Genomic DNA, 16,710 nt, shown 5'->3' on the forward strand with positions numbered 1-16,710 from the left:
GAGAAAAGCTACTGCGTTGATTAATAAACCTGAATGTATCTGAGAAATATTGCTTATATGTGTAACAACAATATATTATTAAAAAAGGGAAAACAATGCTTCTATTACCTCTTTTTAATCTCTATTTAAATTTTTTTACACTTGATTAACACAGCTGCACAGGTGCATTATGGTCGATCTCCAATGAGCAGCTCATGACATCCATATTTGTTTGTGCTAATGGCGCACACACACATGTGGCACATTATCTTACAGACTTTTCTGTTATCTGCAGACATCATCGTAACGACCAATGGAGAGCCTGTTACGTCAAAGGAAATACAGTCCTGCATCCACTTGATTCAGGAGCTGATAGTGCTGCGTCTGAATCAGGCGGTGGCCAATAAGCTGATCAGCTCCGTGGACTATCTGAGGGAGAGCTTTGTGGGAACTCTGGAGCGATGCCTCGAAAGTCTGGAGAAGTCCAACTTTGATTCCTCTGCGCACAATGTTACGTCTGAGCATCTAAAACAGGTGGGGAGGAGCTTATGATGAACAGTGGAGCGCATTTTGTGACGCTGCTGAGAAGGGAAAATGTTCAAATCAAAATCTGCAGCTTTGTTTTCTTTTACATAACTTCATGATCCTCTACTGCACAGTTTATGGTGGCCTGTTAGAAGCTGCAAATGACTTAAGACGATTATTACAGAAAATTAATGTTTTGCACGTTTTTATACTTCCACTCGGGTTTCAGCTGCTTCAGAAAACAGCCAGTGTGTTGAAAAAACTGATGATTTGTTGCAATAACTTAAATGTTTTCTGGAATCTGAAAAATGAGCTGTTTCAAAAAGCCGTTACCTAGCAACCCCAGCCGAGCCCAGCCCTGTCACCTAGCAACCCAAGCAGAACTCCAGCACATTTGGTCAGCTGGTTTTACCGCTGATTGTGCTGCTGGAAAAGGCAAGAGTTTTGTTGTTGACTTACCACCCAGAAAACATTTGCTGCATTCTTGTTGGTTTTGCAGGAGGCTCCATTTCTGCTTTTCAATGTGCAGTGTAAACGTTGAGTTGGAGGTGCAAAGCCAGCAGCAGTTTATTTGGATTTAAAGTGACAAGTTGCCCTAAAACTAGAGGTGTGCCGATCGATCGGCCACCGATCATAATCGGCCAATTTCCGTGAAAAAGCATATGATCGGTGAACGCCGATCACGGTCTCTTGTTGCCGATCACACAAACCAATCACCTGCATCTCATTTTGCAGCCTGCCTGTGCAGCTGGTCTCCTTTTTCCTTCACTCTGAGCAAACGCACAGCAACAAATCCTAAGCGACGTGAAACTAACTCACTGAGTGACTGGGGAAGTTTGCGTGTTGCGGCAGAAAATTGAAGCAGGTCAAAATGCATCAACACGACAAATCTAATATGGCATAAAAACAATGCCATGCCATACATGACAGAGTTTGGCTACATCGAGGCTCACTGCAGTAAAAAAGACATATGGAGGATCAGATAGCAGGTAAAGCAGCGCACAGCTACAAACGCTCACCCGGATTAGCATGACGGTCAGAAAGCTAAACAATCCGCAAAATTATTTAAGTCTTCGAGCTGCGATGTAAGACGCTGGTTCTGCTCTCGCTGTCGAACTGCTGCTACACGCTACAAGTAGTAATATTTCACAGACGGAGCGCCGCTTCTGCTCCACCTGGTAGTGACTCTCACACCGAACCTCTTCTCAAAGCTGCAGCATCTAACCTGAAAAAATACATTTTACATACGTATTGAAACTTTCGCTGTCCTAACATGAGACAGATGATCTCTGACAAATTAATCGATCTCCTCCCTGTTCTGCATAATTACTCCGCTCAGTCAGAAACAGCCAATCARAACTAGCAGTAATCAGCTAGCCGCCATGCTATCAGGAAGTTTTCATTCAGTAACTCAGGATTGTTTATTGTAATGGATCCTGTTTTTGCCTTTGAATGTTAAGTTTTATACTTGAATTTTTTTGGCAATGTTGAGAGGTTTTATTTTGGCTCTTTGTATTATTTAGCCTCTTCAGAGCCTTCATATGTTATCAGTCTGTTAAAGATAGTATTACTGATAGCAGTACAATTTGCAGAATGTCTGTTTTGTTTAGTTTTCTTCTTGGAAAAAGTTATTAAAAACAAGTTTTTGTCTAAATTAAGGTGAATTCATGGTTTCTTTTTCCACATAATGTAACCGTAGTGTTTATGATAAAAAAAAATGTAAATTATGTGATCGGTATCAGTGATTGGTATCGGTGATCGGTATCGCGCTGCCATGGGTGATCGGAGTCGGCAGGAAAAAACCTGATCGGCACATCTCTACCTAAAACAGCTCAATCTGAAGAGTCCCAGAGATCATTTCAGTCTCTAGATGAGCAAAGACGGACTATAACAGAGAAACTACAACTGGTGTTGACTGATTTTTTCAAAGTTTTTATTTTTTTACCTTCCTAAAATAATGGCTTAAATAAATTTTTGCCGAATTTGATTTGATTTTATTTTTTTGCCTAAATCATCTTTTGGCCAAAAATGACTTCGACCATTATTTTAGAAAGGTGGCAATTTGTGGGAAAAGAAATGAAATCCGTATATTTTCCTTCCTCTTTACAAATATGCATGACTTCACGTTGGTTTGGTGGTTATAACAGAACAATGTCTGATAATTTTGTCAAGTTTATTTGTACCACATTTAGTCAACAAGGCCGTTCAAAATGCTAAACACCATAAAAACATAATAAAGTAATCAAGTATGAAACGGCAATAAACATCACATTTTCTCAAATGCCATCAGAATCATCAAGCAAATTTACATCAAATATAATAGTCAATGTGCTACTGGTCAAAAACGACTCAAATATGTCAGATTTTAGCCTTGATTTAAAAAAAACAAACTGTTTCAGCAGTTTTGCAGTTTTCTGGACATTTACTCCAGATTTGTGGATTCATCAAAACAGCAGTCTGGATTATTAGATGACATGTATCTTTTAGGTGAGACTTTTAATCCTGCTCCTCCTTTCTTGCTCTTTAGTTACTTAATGCTGCCTATCATGTGGAGGTCACCTTCCATTCAGGATCCTCTGTGACTAAACTGGTCTGGGAGCAAATCAAACAGGTGACGACTCAAGAAACCTCTTAAAAAACCTTAGTAAACTCTGAATTTATTATATATTTTTAATGCTTCACATCTTTGTCTTTCTTAGATAATCCACCGGATAACGTTGGTGAACCCTCCTGCCATCACACCAGAGTGGAAGCGGAAAGTCGCCCAGGATGCGATAGAGAGTCTGAGCGCTGCCAAACTGGCCCGGAGCATCTGCTCCCAGTTCAGAACCCGGCTGAACAGTTCCCACGAGGCCTTCGCAGCGTCTTTACGCCAGGTTAGAGCGCCTCCTCTTCCATAACGCTCAGAAACCCTAAATTCATCTGACTGAGGTCATTTTTAAAGAACACTGAAAGTTCAAATGCATTTGAAAAATATGCTCATCATATTCCCTGAACACTTTTGTTTTTATCCAGCAAATCAGTTTAACTGAGAGAGGCAAGAAAACACATTTAGCATTATTGTTTTACCAATTCTGCAGTAAACGGTCCTGCTGACATCAGGCCTGTTCAATAAACCAATTAATCGCATAATTAATTAAAATAAGCTCAATAATTTCCATTTGCATGATTTATTGTTTTTTTGCTACCAAAAACCGGATGATAAAAGTTTTCAGTCAGGTTCTTTGGTCTCAACTTTTGTTTGAAGGACAGTTTTGTTTACAGAGACTTCATAATTCATTTTATTTATTTTTGTTTATTTATGTTGGATACTTAAAATGTCTTCCAGTTTAAATATTCATTGTAATGTAAAGTTTATTGATCTTTAAAAAAGAGTTCATGCCTTATTATTACTGTTATATCGCCTGTAAATTGTCTCAAAACAACAATATTATCGAAATGACTTCTCCAGCAAAATTCCCAGAGAAAATGATAAATAATTAAATATATATTTTGTAATATTTCAGGAAGCAAGATGTAGACTTTTTAACACTTTCATTGTTTATTATTAGGGATGGCCTTGTATCATGTTGTTTATCCTTTATTTTTATTATTTTTATTGATCATTTTCACAATAAATTCTGGTTATTTTTTTTCCTACTCTGTCCGTATAGTTATAATTGCCATTTCTTTTTCTATTTTATCCACTGTTTGTTCAGAAATGGCATCAATACTTATCAATACATTTGAAAATATGATCAAATGCAGTTACTGTGACACAAATCACTCTTCTTTGTGACTGGTGTCCTAAAAAACAAGTGACAAGTGTTTGTTTTTAGTGCAGCTATGATTGCTGTTCCCTTATAAATGGCTCTTATCGTCACTTTTATTACTATCACAATTAAGTTTATATCACCAACCTCTATTTATTATTGTAAAAATATCACTTCATGCCAAAGCATTCAGGACGTAAACAGCTGGATCCTCGTTCATCTCTGCAGAGGTTTTTAGTTGATGTGTTGGAGCAGAGATGCTTCTAAAGCTGCAAGATCTCTCAGTAGGCGCTTCCTGCTGGTTTGGACTTTTAGGTCCTAAATTACATTTTCCATCCCTTTGATTTGCAAATCTTTCGTAAGCGTTTTCCCACAATGCCTTAAGAACGCTGTCAGACAAGATCCGCAGCAGGGGTTTTCCACTCCAGTCCACGGGACCCACTATCCTGCATGTCTCAGATTTTCCCTGCTTCACAACAACAGATTGAAATTATTGTCTTAGCCGCTGAAGTTGACGTTTCGCAGCGGCGGCGGTCATTTATTAGTGTGGACCCAGTTTGTTGAAGCTGGGAAAGTTTCATAATACGCAAAACAAGACTGAAGTTCTGATCTCGAGGATTTGATTATTTATAGCAAAGTAAGGTTAGAGCACATGTGTCCAACTCGAGGCCCGTGGGCCAAATCTGGCCCGCCATAGCTTTTAATGGGGCCCTCTAGACTAAACACTAAGTGATTAAAAATTATGTTATCAGTCAAATTAATGCAGTTTTTGTCGATTTACTGCCAAAATATCAATCAGTTCCTCCAGTTTCTTGAGAATTGTCGTGGAAAATCAACAAATCCCCACACTTGTTTGTGCTAATACATAATTGGGAGTTTATTGCAGATTTTTCTCAAAAGTTTTCTTGCATGTCTTAGACAGCTTCCTCAGCCTTAATTGATGTCAGATTATAGTCCACGATCTGTACAGCGAGACATAAAAAGTCGCATTTACCAGCATAAATAAGCGCAGATATTTCCAAATTAGTACTACAAACACTTTGATATTTATTGCAAAAAAGTCACAGAATCTCAAAATCCTGGAGGGACTGAAAACATGTTCAATAACATTATTTTAACAGTATTTGAACAGGTTTTATCAATACATTCAGGCTCAATCAGCTGTTTAAGAGCATTCATGATCTTTATTTGGCCCAAAGCGAAAATGAGTTTGACACCCCTGGGTTGGACAGACACAACAGACATTTACAGTAAAAACTAATAAAACAACATCATGATGATAATTTAAGTTAAATTCAGTAAAACAGATCATAATGACACTAGAACAGCTGCTCTCCACCTGTCTGTGCAGGTTTTTTCCGTTTTGTCTGTTTTTCCTACTTGCTTTCATAAACCCATTGCTCAGCTAATAAACTTGCATTACTCTGATAATTTACTTGATTGATGGCATTGATTTGCAGCCAGTTGCTCTAAATGCTCTGAAAGCCTGTGAACTCTCTGCATCAGCCTGGCAGAGTGACCGAGCCCGTTTGTTTTTTATTCTCATTGCCTTTGAAGCCCAGAAATAGACCTGTGTTCGTCCTCTCATTCTCCTTTGACTTATTTTAATAATAATCACAAGGCTCACATTGCCGCCTACATCTTCACGCTCACTAATTGTTTATCCGAGGTGCAGTGAAACTGATTACAATCAACATAACCATCTTATACACGCAGCGATGTGGATCGAGGCTTTGGAAATGTTTCGGAGGGAATAATTGCGCTGATTGCGTTCAGCTATCAGCTGGACATTCAGCCCAGAAGAGACATGCGATGAAAATGACGTCAGCAGCCGTCTGTCACAGCGCCGCCTGGAAAACGAGCTGAGCTCTCAGGACCTGCAGAGATGAACTCCTGCTGTCGTCTCAACGTGGCTTTGCATTAAAAAAGGATTATAGCTGCACATGAATGTAAAATAGTGCAAAAGCTGCAGGTGTTGAATAAATGGTTCTAGAAAGCCTCTGATGTTAAAGTCTGGCTTTTTGTTTTTGTTCTGCTGCTGTTTGATGCTTTAGATATAATATTTTACCTTCCCACATAAACAAGTTTCTATTTTTACTACGTGGGATCTGAGTACAGTTCAACTTCATTTAAAATTTTTAACTATGTAACAGTTTTTTTTTATTATTTTACATCTGTTAGTCTTCTATAGCCATATTTTATTGTTTTAATCTGTTATTTAGTTGGTTTTGGTTGCATATAATCATTATTATTCAGAATAATTTGCTTGTTTAGTGCTAATGTAAAGTTATCAGTTATTCCAATTTTCTGTTTTTGAAGATTTAATATTTGGAAAATGTGGATTTTTTTCCCACCAATGCACTTCTTGGGTTTTCAGAGTGATTTTAACCCACACAAAAACTTTTTTTACCTATTTTATTTATTTAGACTTTAATTCAGGTCAACTCAAAAATATCAATTATTGAATAAAAATTTTTTTTTTTTGGTCATTTTTGGTCATTTGTGATTTTATTTTTTATTTTTTAGAAAAAAAAGTGAGTAACATAATTATTAAACTTAGAAATCCAACTTTAGTATCAAAATATCTGAGATTTTACTTTTAAGCCATATAGCAGGTTTGAGATCAGTTTTCAGGTTTTAAATCAGTTTTATTTACTTTGAATGTGTTTAATATCCAAACACACTGAAAACCTTTTGAGAAAAATCTTTCAGCTGCAGACCAAAATGTTTACGCTCAACCTGAGGACATTTATTTACTGTCACACTCTGTTTATAAATGCATTTATTAGGCAATAACTGGGTGAACTTCAGGACCTCAACAGTCAGGAGTCTGAATAATTACATCAAAGGTCTTAGTCCCTGAGAACAGCATAAATAGAAAGCTGTTAAAACTTTGTATATCTAACAATAATCCAGTTTAGAGAAAGTGAGAAAAAATCAGGTGACAGACAAAATAAGCATTTCTTTTTGTTTTTGTTTTTGTCAAAAGCTGAAGCTTCTATTTATCTTTAAATTATGTGAAACTTTGTGGCTTCATCCGATTCCTGAAAAGTCTTAAGATTTCCTACTTTAACAAATATTAACCTTAAATATACTGCTAAGTTATACATATTGTAACATGTTATCTTGTATCTGAATTATAGTGTTTTTATTAATAATAATAAATAAAAACAATATAATAGGAGATGGAGGGATTTGTCCTGCGTTTTGTTTTCTCATAAATATTGATGTTATTAGAACAATGTTACAACAAATTGAAGGTTTTACAGGAGATATTTTTAATCAAATGGTGAACAGGAGGTGTTAATGTTTTTTGTGTGTCTGCAGCTGGAGGAAGGTCACACGGGTCGTCTGGAGCGCACAGAGGACCTGTGGCTGCGTGTGAGGAAGGACCACGCCCCGCGGCTGGCCCGGCTGTCGTTGGAGAGCCGCTCCCTGAGGGACGTGCTGCTGCACGGTGAGTCACCAGCCAACCACCCGCTCTCTTTGTTCACGCCGAATCCAGTAAAACTTCTCTTCAGATGAATGGGTTAATGGCTGAACTCCAGTGTTAAACCACAGAATGTAAACAAAGCGAGAACCGCAGAGGAACAGTGTGCTAACCTGCAAAGTCGTGGTGTCAAGTACATTCTCGTTGCCTTGATTCTTTCATGCATGTTTGAAAAAAAACCTTTCATCTCCATGGCAACCAATCAGCCGGGCAAAACACCTGGAGGGATCGAAGGCACATCTCCTCCTCAGAGCTGGAGTTTCCAATCTTCCCCGCGTCTCCTGCAGACTAGCCAGCAGAAATTGGCAAACACCTGATGGACCTGCAGTCCTGCTGAGCTCGTTATAGGAGCTGCTTGTTAGTTAAACGCTGGTTGTTAAAGGGTTAATAGAGGAGCCATGTTGTGATGACTTCCTGAAGGCGGAGAGTCGGGAAAAGCAGGAGGTTTTAAAGAGACAGAGGCCCAATTTCAAGGTGTTAATTTGCAAAGTCAAAGATTTTTGATATCATATATACACAGAGAGAACTCTGGAAAACATTAAGAGAGCACTTAAAATGATCATTTTTTCTGATTTTACTCTTTATAGATATATGTTTGAGTAAAATGGACATTATTTTATTCTATGAATTACTGACAAAATGACTGAAATTCAAAGCAAAAATGTTGTATTTGTTTGCAGACAATGAGAAATTGTCAAAACAACAAAAATACACAGAGCTTTCAGACCTGAAATAATGCAAAGAAAACAAGTTTGTGTTCATTTAGAAACAACAACACTAATGTTTTAACTCAGGAAGAGTTCAGAAATCAACATTAAAACCAGGAGGTTTTCAATGTGGTTCACTGCAGTGGGCTCTTCAGGTTTTCCAGAAATGTGTATACTGTATAACAACAATTTAAAGTAAAATAGTTACTTTATTATGCTATAAAATGGCTCAATGTTCCTGGAGAACACATAATGCTGCCTCCTCAAGCTGGTGCAAGAACCAGATCATGTTTTGTTTTTTGAAGAAAAGTCTTCATCTCATCCAGTTCATGTTTCATTCTCTAATCTGACGGATCAAAAACTAAAACCCTGAAGTGTTGAGGAAACGTTGAGTCTTAATTTACAGAGTTCAAATCCATTTAAAAAGTGGAAAAGAAATGAGTCTTTTCCCACTTTTTATTTAAAGAAGCAGCTGTTTAACTGTTGCACTTCCTGAGTAAGTCTGGATATTTGTTTCCACCAGGAATGTAACACAGTCTCTCTATCTGCAGTCCTACTGATAACGGCCTCAGCAGCAACTAGTGGCAGATTAATAGTAGAAATTTGCTGCTATTCTTCTCTTCTTATTGCAAACATGCCACTGCTGGGTGTGGATTGCTCAAGTTATCCTGCAGCTTTACAAATATACACACCTTTATTGTCTATTATCAGTACCAGAGTTCGTGGCTTTTGTTTTCTCACAGGCAAGCCTAAGCTTGGCAAGGAACTGGGCCGGGGCCAGTATGGAGTGGTGTACCTGTGTGACAACTGGGGAGGTCATTACCCATGCGCCCTGAAGTCTGTGATTCCTCCTGACGATAAACACTGGAACGACTTGGCTTTGGAGTTTCACTACACCAGGTGAGCTACAATTCATGAGCATCAGGGCCGCAGTCGCTGCGTTTCCAGTACAAATATGCACAAATCTTTGTCCAAATCGGTGGAAGAGACTAAACCATTCTGTTGAAAGCACTTGGAAGTCATGAAAAGTATTTTAAATCAAAGTTTCTGTGCTTTTTAAAAAAAAGTTATCTCCTCAAAAATAAACTAAAGTAACAATTTAAATCATTGTAGATACAAAACAGAAAAAGTTTTGCATGATTGCGTTGTAAGACATGTTTCTCACTTTTTTTTTTGGAGTTGATTATTTCCTTATTTGGGCTGAATGCTTTGAGTTTAGTAAAAGAGATTTTTATTTAAAAGTTTCTTTTCAAAAATGCTCTAAAGAGGAAAAAGTGTCGATTTGCATCAGCTGCACAAAATTCTGCAGAAGGCTACAAATGGCCCCTGCACCGCATTTTGGGAACCTGTGGTCTAAATTCTGCTGTTTCCATTAAATAAATTAAATTAAAATAATGTGAGAAAGCTTGTTCATGCAACAAGTCATTAAAACAACGACGAATGTAAACAGTTGCAGTAAATATATTCATAATTCAGCCGTGATGCTGGCGCTCATTAGTCGTCGGCGCCTCTTTCAGTCTTTTTTTGCAACAAGCCACAATGTCTGAAAATCAAAAGGCATCTTCCTTTTACCACTTCCTGTTGTCTACTTCCTGATTTGTGCCAGTGGCAACATACGACTGTCAATTATGTGACTGAAGTGATGCAAAAAAAATGTTTTGATGAAAAACCACCTCATCCTTGAGCCAAAACCTTTTAGAAATTTTTTTTTTCAAAATTGCCTTGTTTCCATTATTTCTGTAATTTCAATTTACGCAATTTTGTGGTTAAGCTGCATCTTTATTTTAAACCTTTGCTACCCTTTTAGGTCATGAAAACTTTTAACGTCTGCTTTCAGCTGCCTGCAGGATAATATGAGAAATGACTTGTTTTTACTGGAGCTGGTGTTAGTTTTGCTCTGGAGGCTGAACCGGACCCTGTAATGGGAAAACTGTTCCTGACGTTGGTTCAGACCTGCAGTGCATCACTAACGGCAGCATCAGGGCTCAGATTTTTGAGCTCCTGATGCAAACTAAATGTTTACCTTCAGATAAAACGTGAGCAGGTTTTTATTGCTTACATGACGGGAATCTCTTTGTTTTTTCTGCGCTGTTGCTGCAGGACTCTGCCCAAGCACGAGCGGCTGGTCGACCTGCACGGCTCCGTGATCGATCACACCTACGGAGACGGCTCCAGCATCGCCGTGCTGCTTATCATGGAGCGACTGCACAGAGATCTCTACACCGGGTTAAAGGTCGATTGATGACGCAGTAAACTCTTGACTGAGAACAACAAAGCAGAAACTCTGAGTTAGTTTTTGTTTTTTTGATGCACCAGGCTGGTTTGTCGCTCAGAGAGAGGCTGCAGATCGCCCTGGATGTGGTGGAGGGGATCCGGTTCCTGCACAGCCAGGGCCTCGTACACCGAGACATTAAACTAAAAAATGTTCTGGTAAGTTCAAATCAATCAAGCAGTGAACTAATTATGCCTTTTATGGGTTGTGTGACACATATCGGTGCATAAACAGGTGGATAGCTTGAATCTGCCATTTTGTTGTCATGACAACTAGGTGTTAATTTCATTAGTTACAAAATAGTCTGAGAAAATGTTACATTTTTGATCTGAGAATATGTTCTCAATGATTTTATGCTTTTCATTTCTGCAGTAAAATTTCTATTCATCATAATTAAAATTTCCTGATTTATTAAAAAGTCCTTAAAGTAGCATTTGTCCTACAAATTGAATTGTTTGGTAATTATTGGTAATATGCAGTTCACATCACATTTTTTTAGCTCTTATAAGTCATATCACATACTTTAGTAAACATTTTATAATTATTTTTATAAAATAATTATAAAATAATTAATGATAAACCGATTAATCATGATTGCTTATTGAAATAAGCAACTAATTTAGTAATTAATCGTTAACCTGAGTACACAGACTAAAAGAAATTGCTGCCATTTGCCAAAAGAACAACAAACTAAAAAAATATATACATTTTGCACTTAAGATGTAAAAAGACATTCTTTGTCTTTAAAAGTTTTACCCAGAACTCCTGAAGCGTCACAGTTTTACCACAACCTGGTTTAAATCTATTTAGCTTCATTGCACTGATGTCCAGCAGAAAGGGTTAAAGTAAAACACAAATGATGAGGCATAACACTATTGTTCTGCATTTTAGATATTTTAGGCAGTAAAGTGTTGACTTTATGTAAAAAAGAATGTAAATTGTTCATTTGCATCTTTTAATATGCAGATAATGTTGCATTTAAAGGCTTAAGTTTTTTAATGAAAAATATTCAGAATGTGTGCAATTAATCATCGATAGAATAATTGATTACTCAAATTAGTTGCAGCTCTAATTATTTCAAATTGTTTAATTAAACCATTGTATTCCCTGTTTTTCTTTAAGTTGGACAAACAGAATCGTGCAAAGATCACTGATCTGGGTTTCTGCAAACCCGAGGCCATGATGTCTGGCAGCATCGTTGGGACTCCCATCCACATGGCTCCAGAGCTCTTCACAGGTATTCATGTCCCTTTAACTTTTATACGTTTTGTCACATTTCAGCCACAAACCTGAATGTATTTTGTTTGTATTTCCTGTGTTGGACAAACATAAAGTAGTTACTGGTTGTGGGGGGAAAATGGTGCAGCCTCTGGCTGCATGTTGAGATCGTTCCCCTTCAGAGACGTGATCCTCCGTACCCATCTCAGGTTTTTCAAGCCTCTTGACAAGTTTTCTTGACTCTAGTCAAAGTCCAGACCTAAATGTTGTAGCAAGACTTTAAAGAAGACTTTTTTAAGGCAGTAGACCCGTTTTATAGCTGCTAAATGTCCTTCAGAGAAGCGTGTAAAACTGTTGATGTCACAGAAAGCTGCATCTGTCACTGCAGACCCCCACGCCTCAGTAAAGGTTAATAAAAGTTTCTGAAGCGCTTGTTCATCACAGACACGCATTTCATTAGCTTCCCGGGGTACGAATTTACTTTGGGGTGTCAGGGTAAATTGACTGAAGTTAAATATAATTTTTCTTTTCATAAACTGGAGTCATTTTCGCAAACTTTGACTCCTACAGCGACATGCAGATCTCTGGGCACGTCGACTTGCTGCTGGAGGATCCACAACCCTGAGACTGCTGAGCTTTGCTCCCAGCCACAGCCACCCTCAGCTCCTCAGATTGTTCTCATTTTTACTCATTTGTAACTTTGAAACAGTTTTGTTCTGGTCTGTCACATTAAATACATTTAGATTTATGAATGACAGGTTTGAGGTGTGAAGTCTTTTGGGAACCACTGCATACCAGTTTCTACTTAAAACATCTTAGCTGTCTAAGCGCAGCTCTTCAACATTCAGACAAATGCAGGACCTAATTTCGGATGTTTTCTCCCGACAGGAAAGTACGATAACTCGGTGGACGTGTACGCCTTCGGGATCTTGTTCTGGTATCTCTGCACTGGTTCAGTGAAACTCCCAGAAGCCTTTGAGAAATGCTCCAGTAAGGACCAGCTGTGGAACAACGTCAAGAAAGGTAAAGATGTCGCTCGTGAAGGAGGGAGCTTTTAGCTCTGGTTTGTGTCTGTTCTTGTTGACCAGCAGCAAGAAAGACGAACTTCTCAGGTAAATCATGATGACTTGAATATTGAAATAATCATAAATTAATTTAGTAGTGGATTAATTATGAACTGGTACAGAGGCTCAAATGAAGGCAACATGCTCACAGCAGAATGAAGAAAAAATGATATACATTTTTCTTTTAAGATTAAAAAATATATCTTTGTCTGTAAAGATCGACTGGTTCAAACTCGGTAAAAAAATATTTTAAAATCATTTTTTTGCTGTCCGATTATTAAAGGACTGAGGTTTTCACATGTTGAAGTTAGATATATTTTTTAGCTGCAGATGCATCACTTACTACAAATGATAAAGGAATGCTGTTACTGTATTTTAGACAGTGAAATGTTTGCTTTCTTGTTTTAAAAATTAAAGTTAATTATTTGCATCTTTTAATGTGTTTAGTGTTTCATAAAAAAAAAGGTTCGAAATAAAAAGATCTGCAGAATGTGCCGATTTTTATAGATTATCAAATCCGATTAATCGCCTTGATAATTTATAACTAAAATAATTATTTACATCTCTACTGTCTGAATCTGGACAGTTCAGAATATAGCCTGTACTGCCACCTGCTGGACATTCAGCAGGACAGCAGCTGGATCGTTCTTGCGGTCTGAGGATCATTCAGGATCGATCTGGGTCAGTTTGTGGTTTAGTTTCTGAGTGATTGGTTCCCTGTACGTCCGTCGTTCCAGGATCCAGACCGGAGCGGGTTCCCACGTTCGACGAGGAGTGTTGGCAGCTGATGGAGGCTTGCTGGAACGGGGACCCTTCCCTCAGACCGCTGCTCGGCATCGTGCAGCCCAGCCTGCAGAGCATCATGCATCGACTCTGCGACTGCAACTCAGAGCAGAAGAGCAGCAGCCTGGAGGATTCAAACTGAAAACACTCCAGACAAACTAACAGAAACCTGATTTTTGTTGTATTTATGAAAAGCAGAGATGAACGGACCAATGAAAACTCACCTCAGCGGTGGTGGATTTGCATTATTTATGAGGAGCTCATGGAAACCAAGAGTATGCAAACGTGTGTGTTTTATTGCCTTTCGTGTATTTGTATACAAACTCCACACTATACTTTTCTCATTGTAGCTACAGTGCTAATTGCTACTTCAACATTGAAATGCTACTAGATGCAAATTGTTTTAAAAAGTAGTTTGTTCCCAGTATTACAAAAATATGTGTAAGATTAATTTTAGATTGTATTTAAGCTGTCTGCATCTATTCAAAAACATCTTTTTTTTAAATAAAATGAGCTGTTACAACAAAAGGATTTTCTTTATTTGGTGGGTTAAATGAGTAAACTGAAGTTTTAGTTTCAGTCTGCTTTAATAAAACTGGTTCGTTTGTGTAGAAAGTTCAGTTTATTTTGGGAAAATGTGAATGCATAACTCAACTCTGGACTCGGCTCAGTTAAAGTGAACTTTGGAGCAGTTCATGCGGACCGGACAGCGCTCCAATACCAGAAAGCAAACTACAGTGCAGAGCATTCTTTTTTTTTTTTTTTTTTTAAAGAATTTAAGTTTGTTTGTCTTTTAAAGGTTTTATTGGCTTTAGTGGCCTTTATTTGAAAATAGTTTGACAAGAGGGTCATGAGAGAGAGGGGAAGACATGCAGCAAATGTTGCCAGGCTGGGAATCGAACCTGCGACCACCAGCATGAGGACTAGGGCCCCTGCGCCACCACAGCCCCCCCAGTGCAGAACATTCTGGGTAAATAGAGCTAAAATGTGCGAGTTTAGCACTACACACGCTAAAATCTGGCACCACACTTTGTTTACATTTTGTGACGGATGACGTCAGGCTGGTCTTCAGAGGTTTTCATGTTTCCTCTAGCTACGTAGCGCCACCACAGGTAATTGAAAACCGGAGGTTCAGAGAAAGGAGGGCTAAAAGAGGAAGAGTCCTGAAGGAATCGTTTGGGAAGAAGTCAGATTGGTTTAGTGTGAGGCAGGTCATGGTGCCTACTAGGGGAGGGGTCAGAGATGGTTGTAGTGCAATTTAAACCCTATAAGTCCTAAATGTTTCAGACAAATTTGCAGTACCGTAATTCCGCCACACTTGGCTCTCCAGCCAATATCAGTTTATTACGGTAATTTCACCCCAGCAGTAGCAGGGAGTTAATGAGGGGCAATCTTTTAATAGACGGTAGATTCTGAAAATAACTTGCTAGATATTGAAAGTTCTAGTTGTTATGGATAAATGGGGAAATATATTTACTCACAGGACATTTAAAGAACAGCGCACAATTAAAATAAGCAAAAATATCCAGGTGGAGATTTTAAATTAAGGGTTAATGGGGTTGATGTGGCCCAAAGAGATTCAAAAACTTATGTCTCTAAGTGAGTTAAATGACTTCTAACCCTTTCATGTGGCAGCCAAGCACCTCGATGGGATGAGATGAGGGGTTAAGTTGAGGCAAAGGTTGAAGTAGGTAAACAGTTGAAATGAGAGTTGAGGAGAGGGTTGATGGTAGGGTTCAGGTGAGATTGGAGAGTTGGATTTAGTGTAGGGTTGAAGTGGGGATTAAGGCGAGTGTTAAGGGTAAAGATTGAGGTGAAGGGTTGAAGGTGGTGTTAACTGTAAGGTTGAAGTGAGGACTGATTGGATTGATTGATTGATAAGGGTTTAGGGTAAGATTGAAATGCGGGTTGAGGGTTCAGGCTAATAAAATTTTTACACTTGGAGAATGTAAAACTCTTATAAGTATGAAGCTGCAACAGGAATCTCCTCCATGCTGCAGCAGGTTTTTGGTCTGTAAAGGGAAAAACAACTGAAGCCAAAAGTGGTACAAAAACATTTTATTTTGTAAAAACAGGAGTAGTAGAATAAAAGAGACAATCCTTTGTTTGGACATCGTGTTATAACACCACGAATGATTCTGCAGTGTTTCTCTGTATGGCATGTAGTTTATACATAAAAAAATGGCAACAACAGCAGTAGCTTTCCTTCAGAGCTTCTCTAAATACATTAAAGATATGTTCTTGATTCATTTACAGGCTGCTCTGTACAGAAGAATGGATTACAGCTCACGCATTTATTTTTTTTACAAAAAGTCATAGTTGTGTCTAGTCTATAAAATACAGCCGTTTAGTCACTGAGCTCAAACGTGTTCATCCCTCATATTTAATGACAAAATCTGAGAGCATCTGTAGCAACAAGCTCCCAGTGGTTCACACCAACAAACAGAAGATTCATTAAACGTCTTTTGATTCCTACTTGCGCAGATTCGACCAAAATGTAGCTTATATGGAGCATTTGAAAAGATTGAAATACACCATGTATAAAGACACACTACCTTGTTTTCTTCACTGTTTGGCCGTTTGGATTGTTAAAATATTTATATTTCCTAAATATAAAACAAAGAGAATTGTACTGATTTCTTCAAATCAGAAGTTTACAAACCAAAAGATTAATGCTTTAAACTATCTGGGAAATCCTGTATGATAAATATGGAAGCAGTAACAAAGAACTGCATTTTTGGAGACATTATTATGACCAATGAGACTAACATTGGTCATGTTGTTACTTTTAGAGGAAAAAGGGTGCCATCTAATTCATGAAAACAAATGGCATCTTAAGGAAAATATGGGAATACTGAAGCAGCATCTAAAGACATCAGCCAGGAAGTTAAAGCTAATCATTTTTTATCCTAATTATTCT

At 38.0% G+C, this 16,710-nt stretch overlaps 1 protein-coding gene across 1 annotated transcript in view; it reads left to right on the forward strand.

Moving 5' to 3' along the window:
* The window catches only part of dstyk (dual serine/threonine and tyrosine protein kinase), a 36,751-nt gene extending 22,433 nt beyond the window's left edge, over positions 1 to 14,318 (forward strand). The window contains exons 5-14 of the mRNA XM_008409794.2: positions 275 to 513; positions 3,032 to 3,115; positions 3,204 to 3,380; positions 7,584 to 7,713; positions 9,197 to 9,353; positions 10,554 to 10,686; positions 10,770 to 10,883; positions 11,848 to 11,962; positions 12,832 to 12,966; positions 13,745 to 14,318. Coding sequence (XP_008408016.1) covers positions 275 to 513; positions 3,032 to 3,115; positions 3,204 to 3,380; positions 7,584 to 7,713; positions 9,197 to 9,353; positions 10,554 to 10,686; positions 10,770 to 10,883; positions 11,848 to 11,962; positions 12,832 to 12,966; positions 13,745 to 13,932 — 1,472 coding nt within the window. The 3' untranslated portion in view covers positions 13,933 to 14,318. The remainder of the gene's footprint in view (positions 1 to 274; positions 514 to 3,031; positions 3,116 to 3,203; positions 3,381 to 7,583; positions 7,714 to 9,196; positions 9,354 to 10,553; positions 10,687 to 10,769; positions 10,884 to 11,847; positions 11,963 to 12,831; positions 12,967 to 13,744) is intronic.
* Positions 14,319 to 16,710: the final 2,392 nt, after the last annotated feature.

Source organism: Poecilia reticulata, linkage group LG5, assembly GCF_000633615.1.
Source record: "Poecilia reticulata strain Guanapo linkage group LG5, Guppy_female_1.0+MT, whole genome shotgun sequence".
NCBI lineage: Eukaryota > Metazoa > Chordata > Actinopteri > Cyprinodontiformes > Poeciliidae > Poecilia > Poecilia reticulata.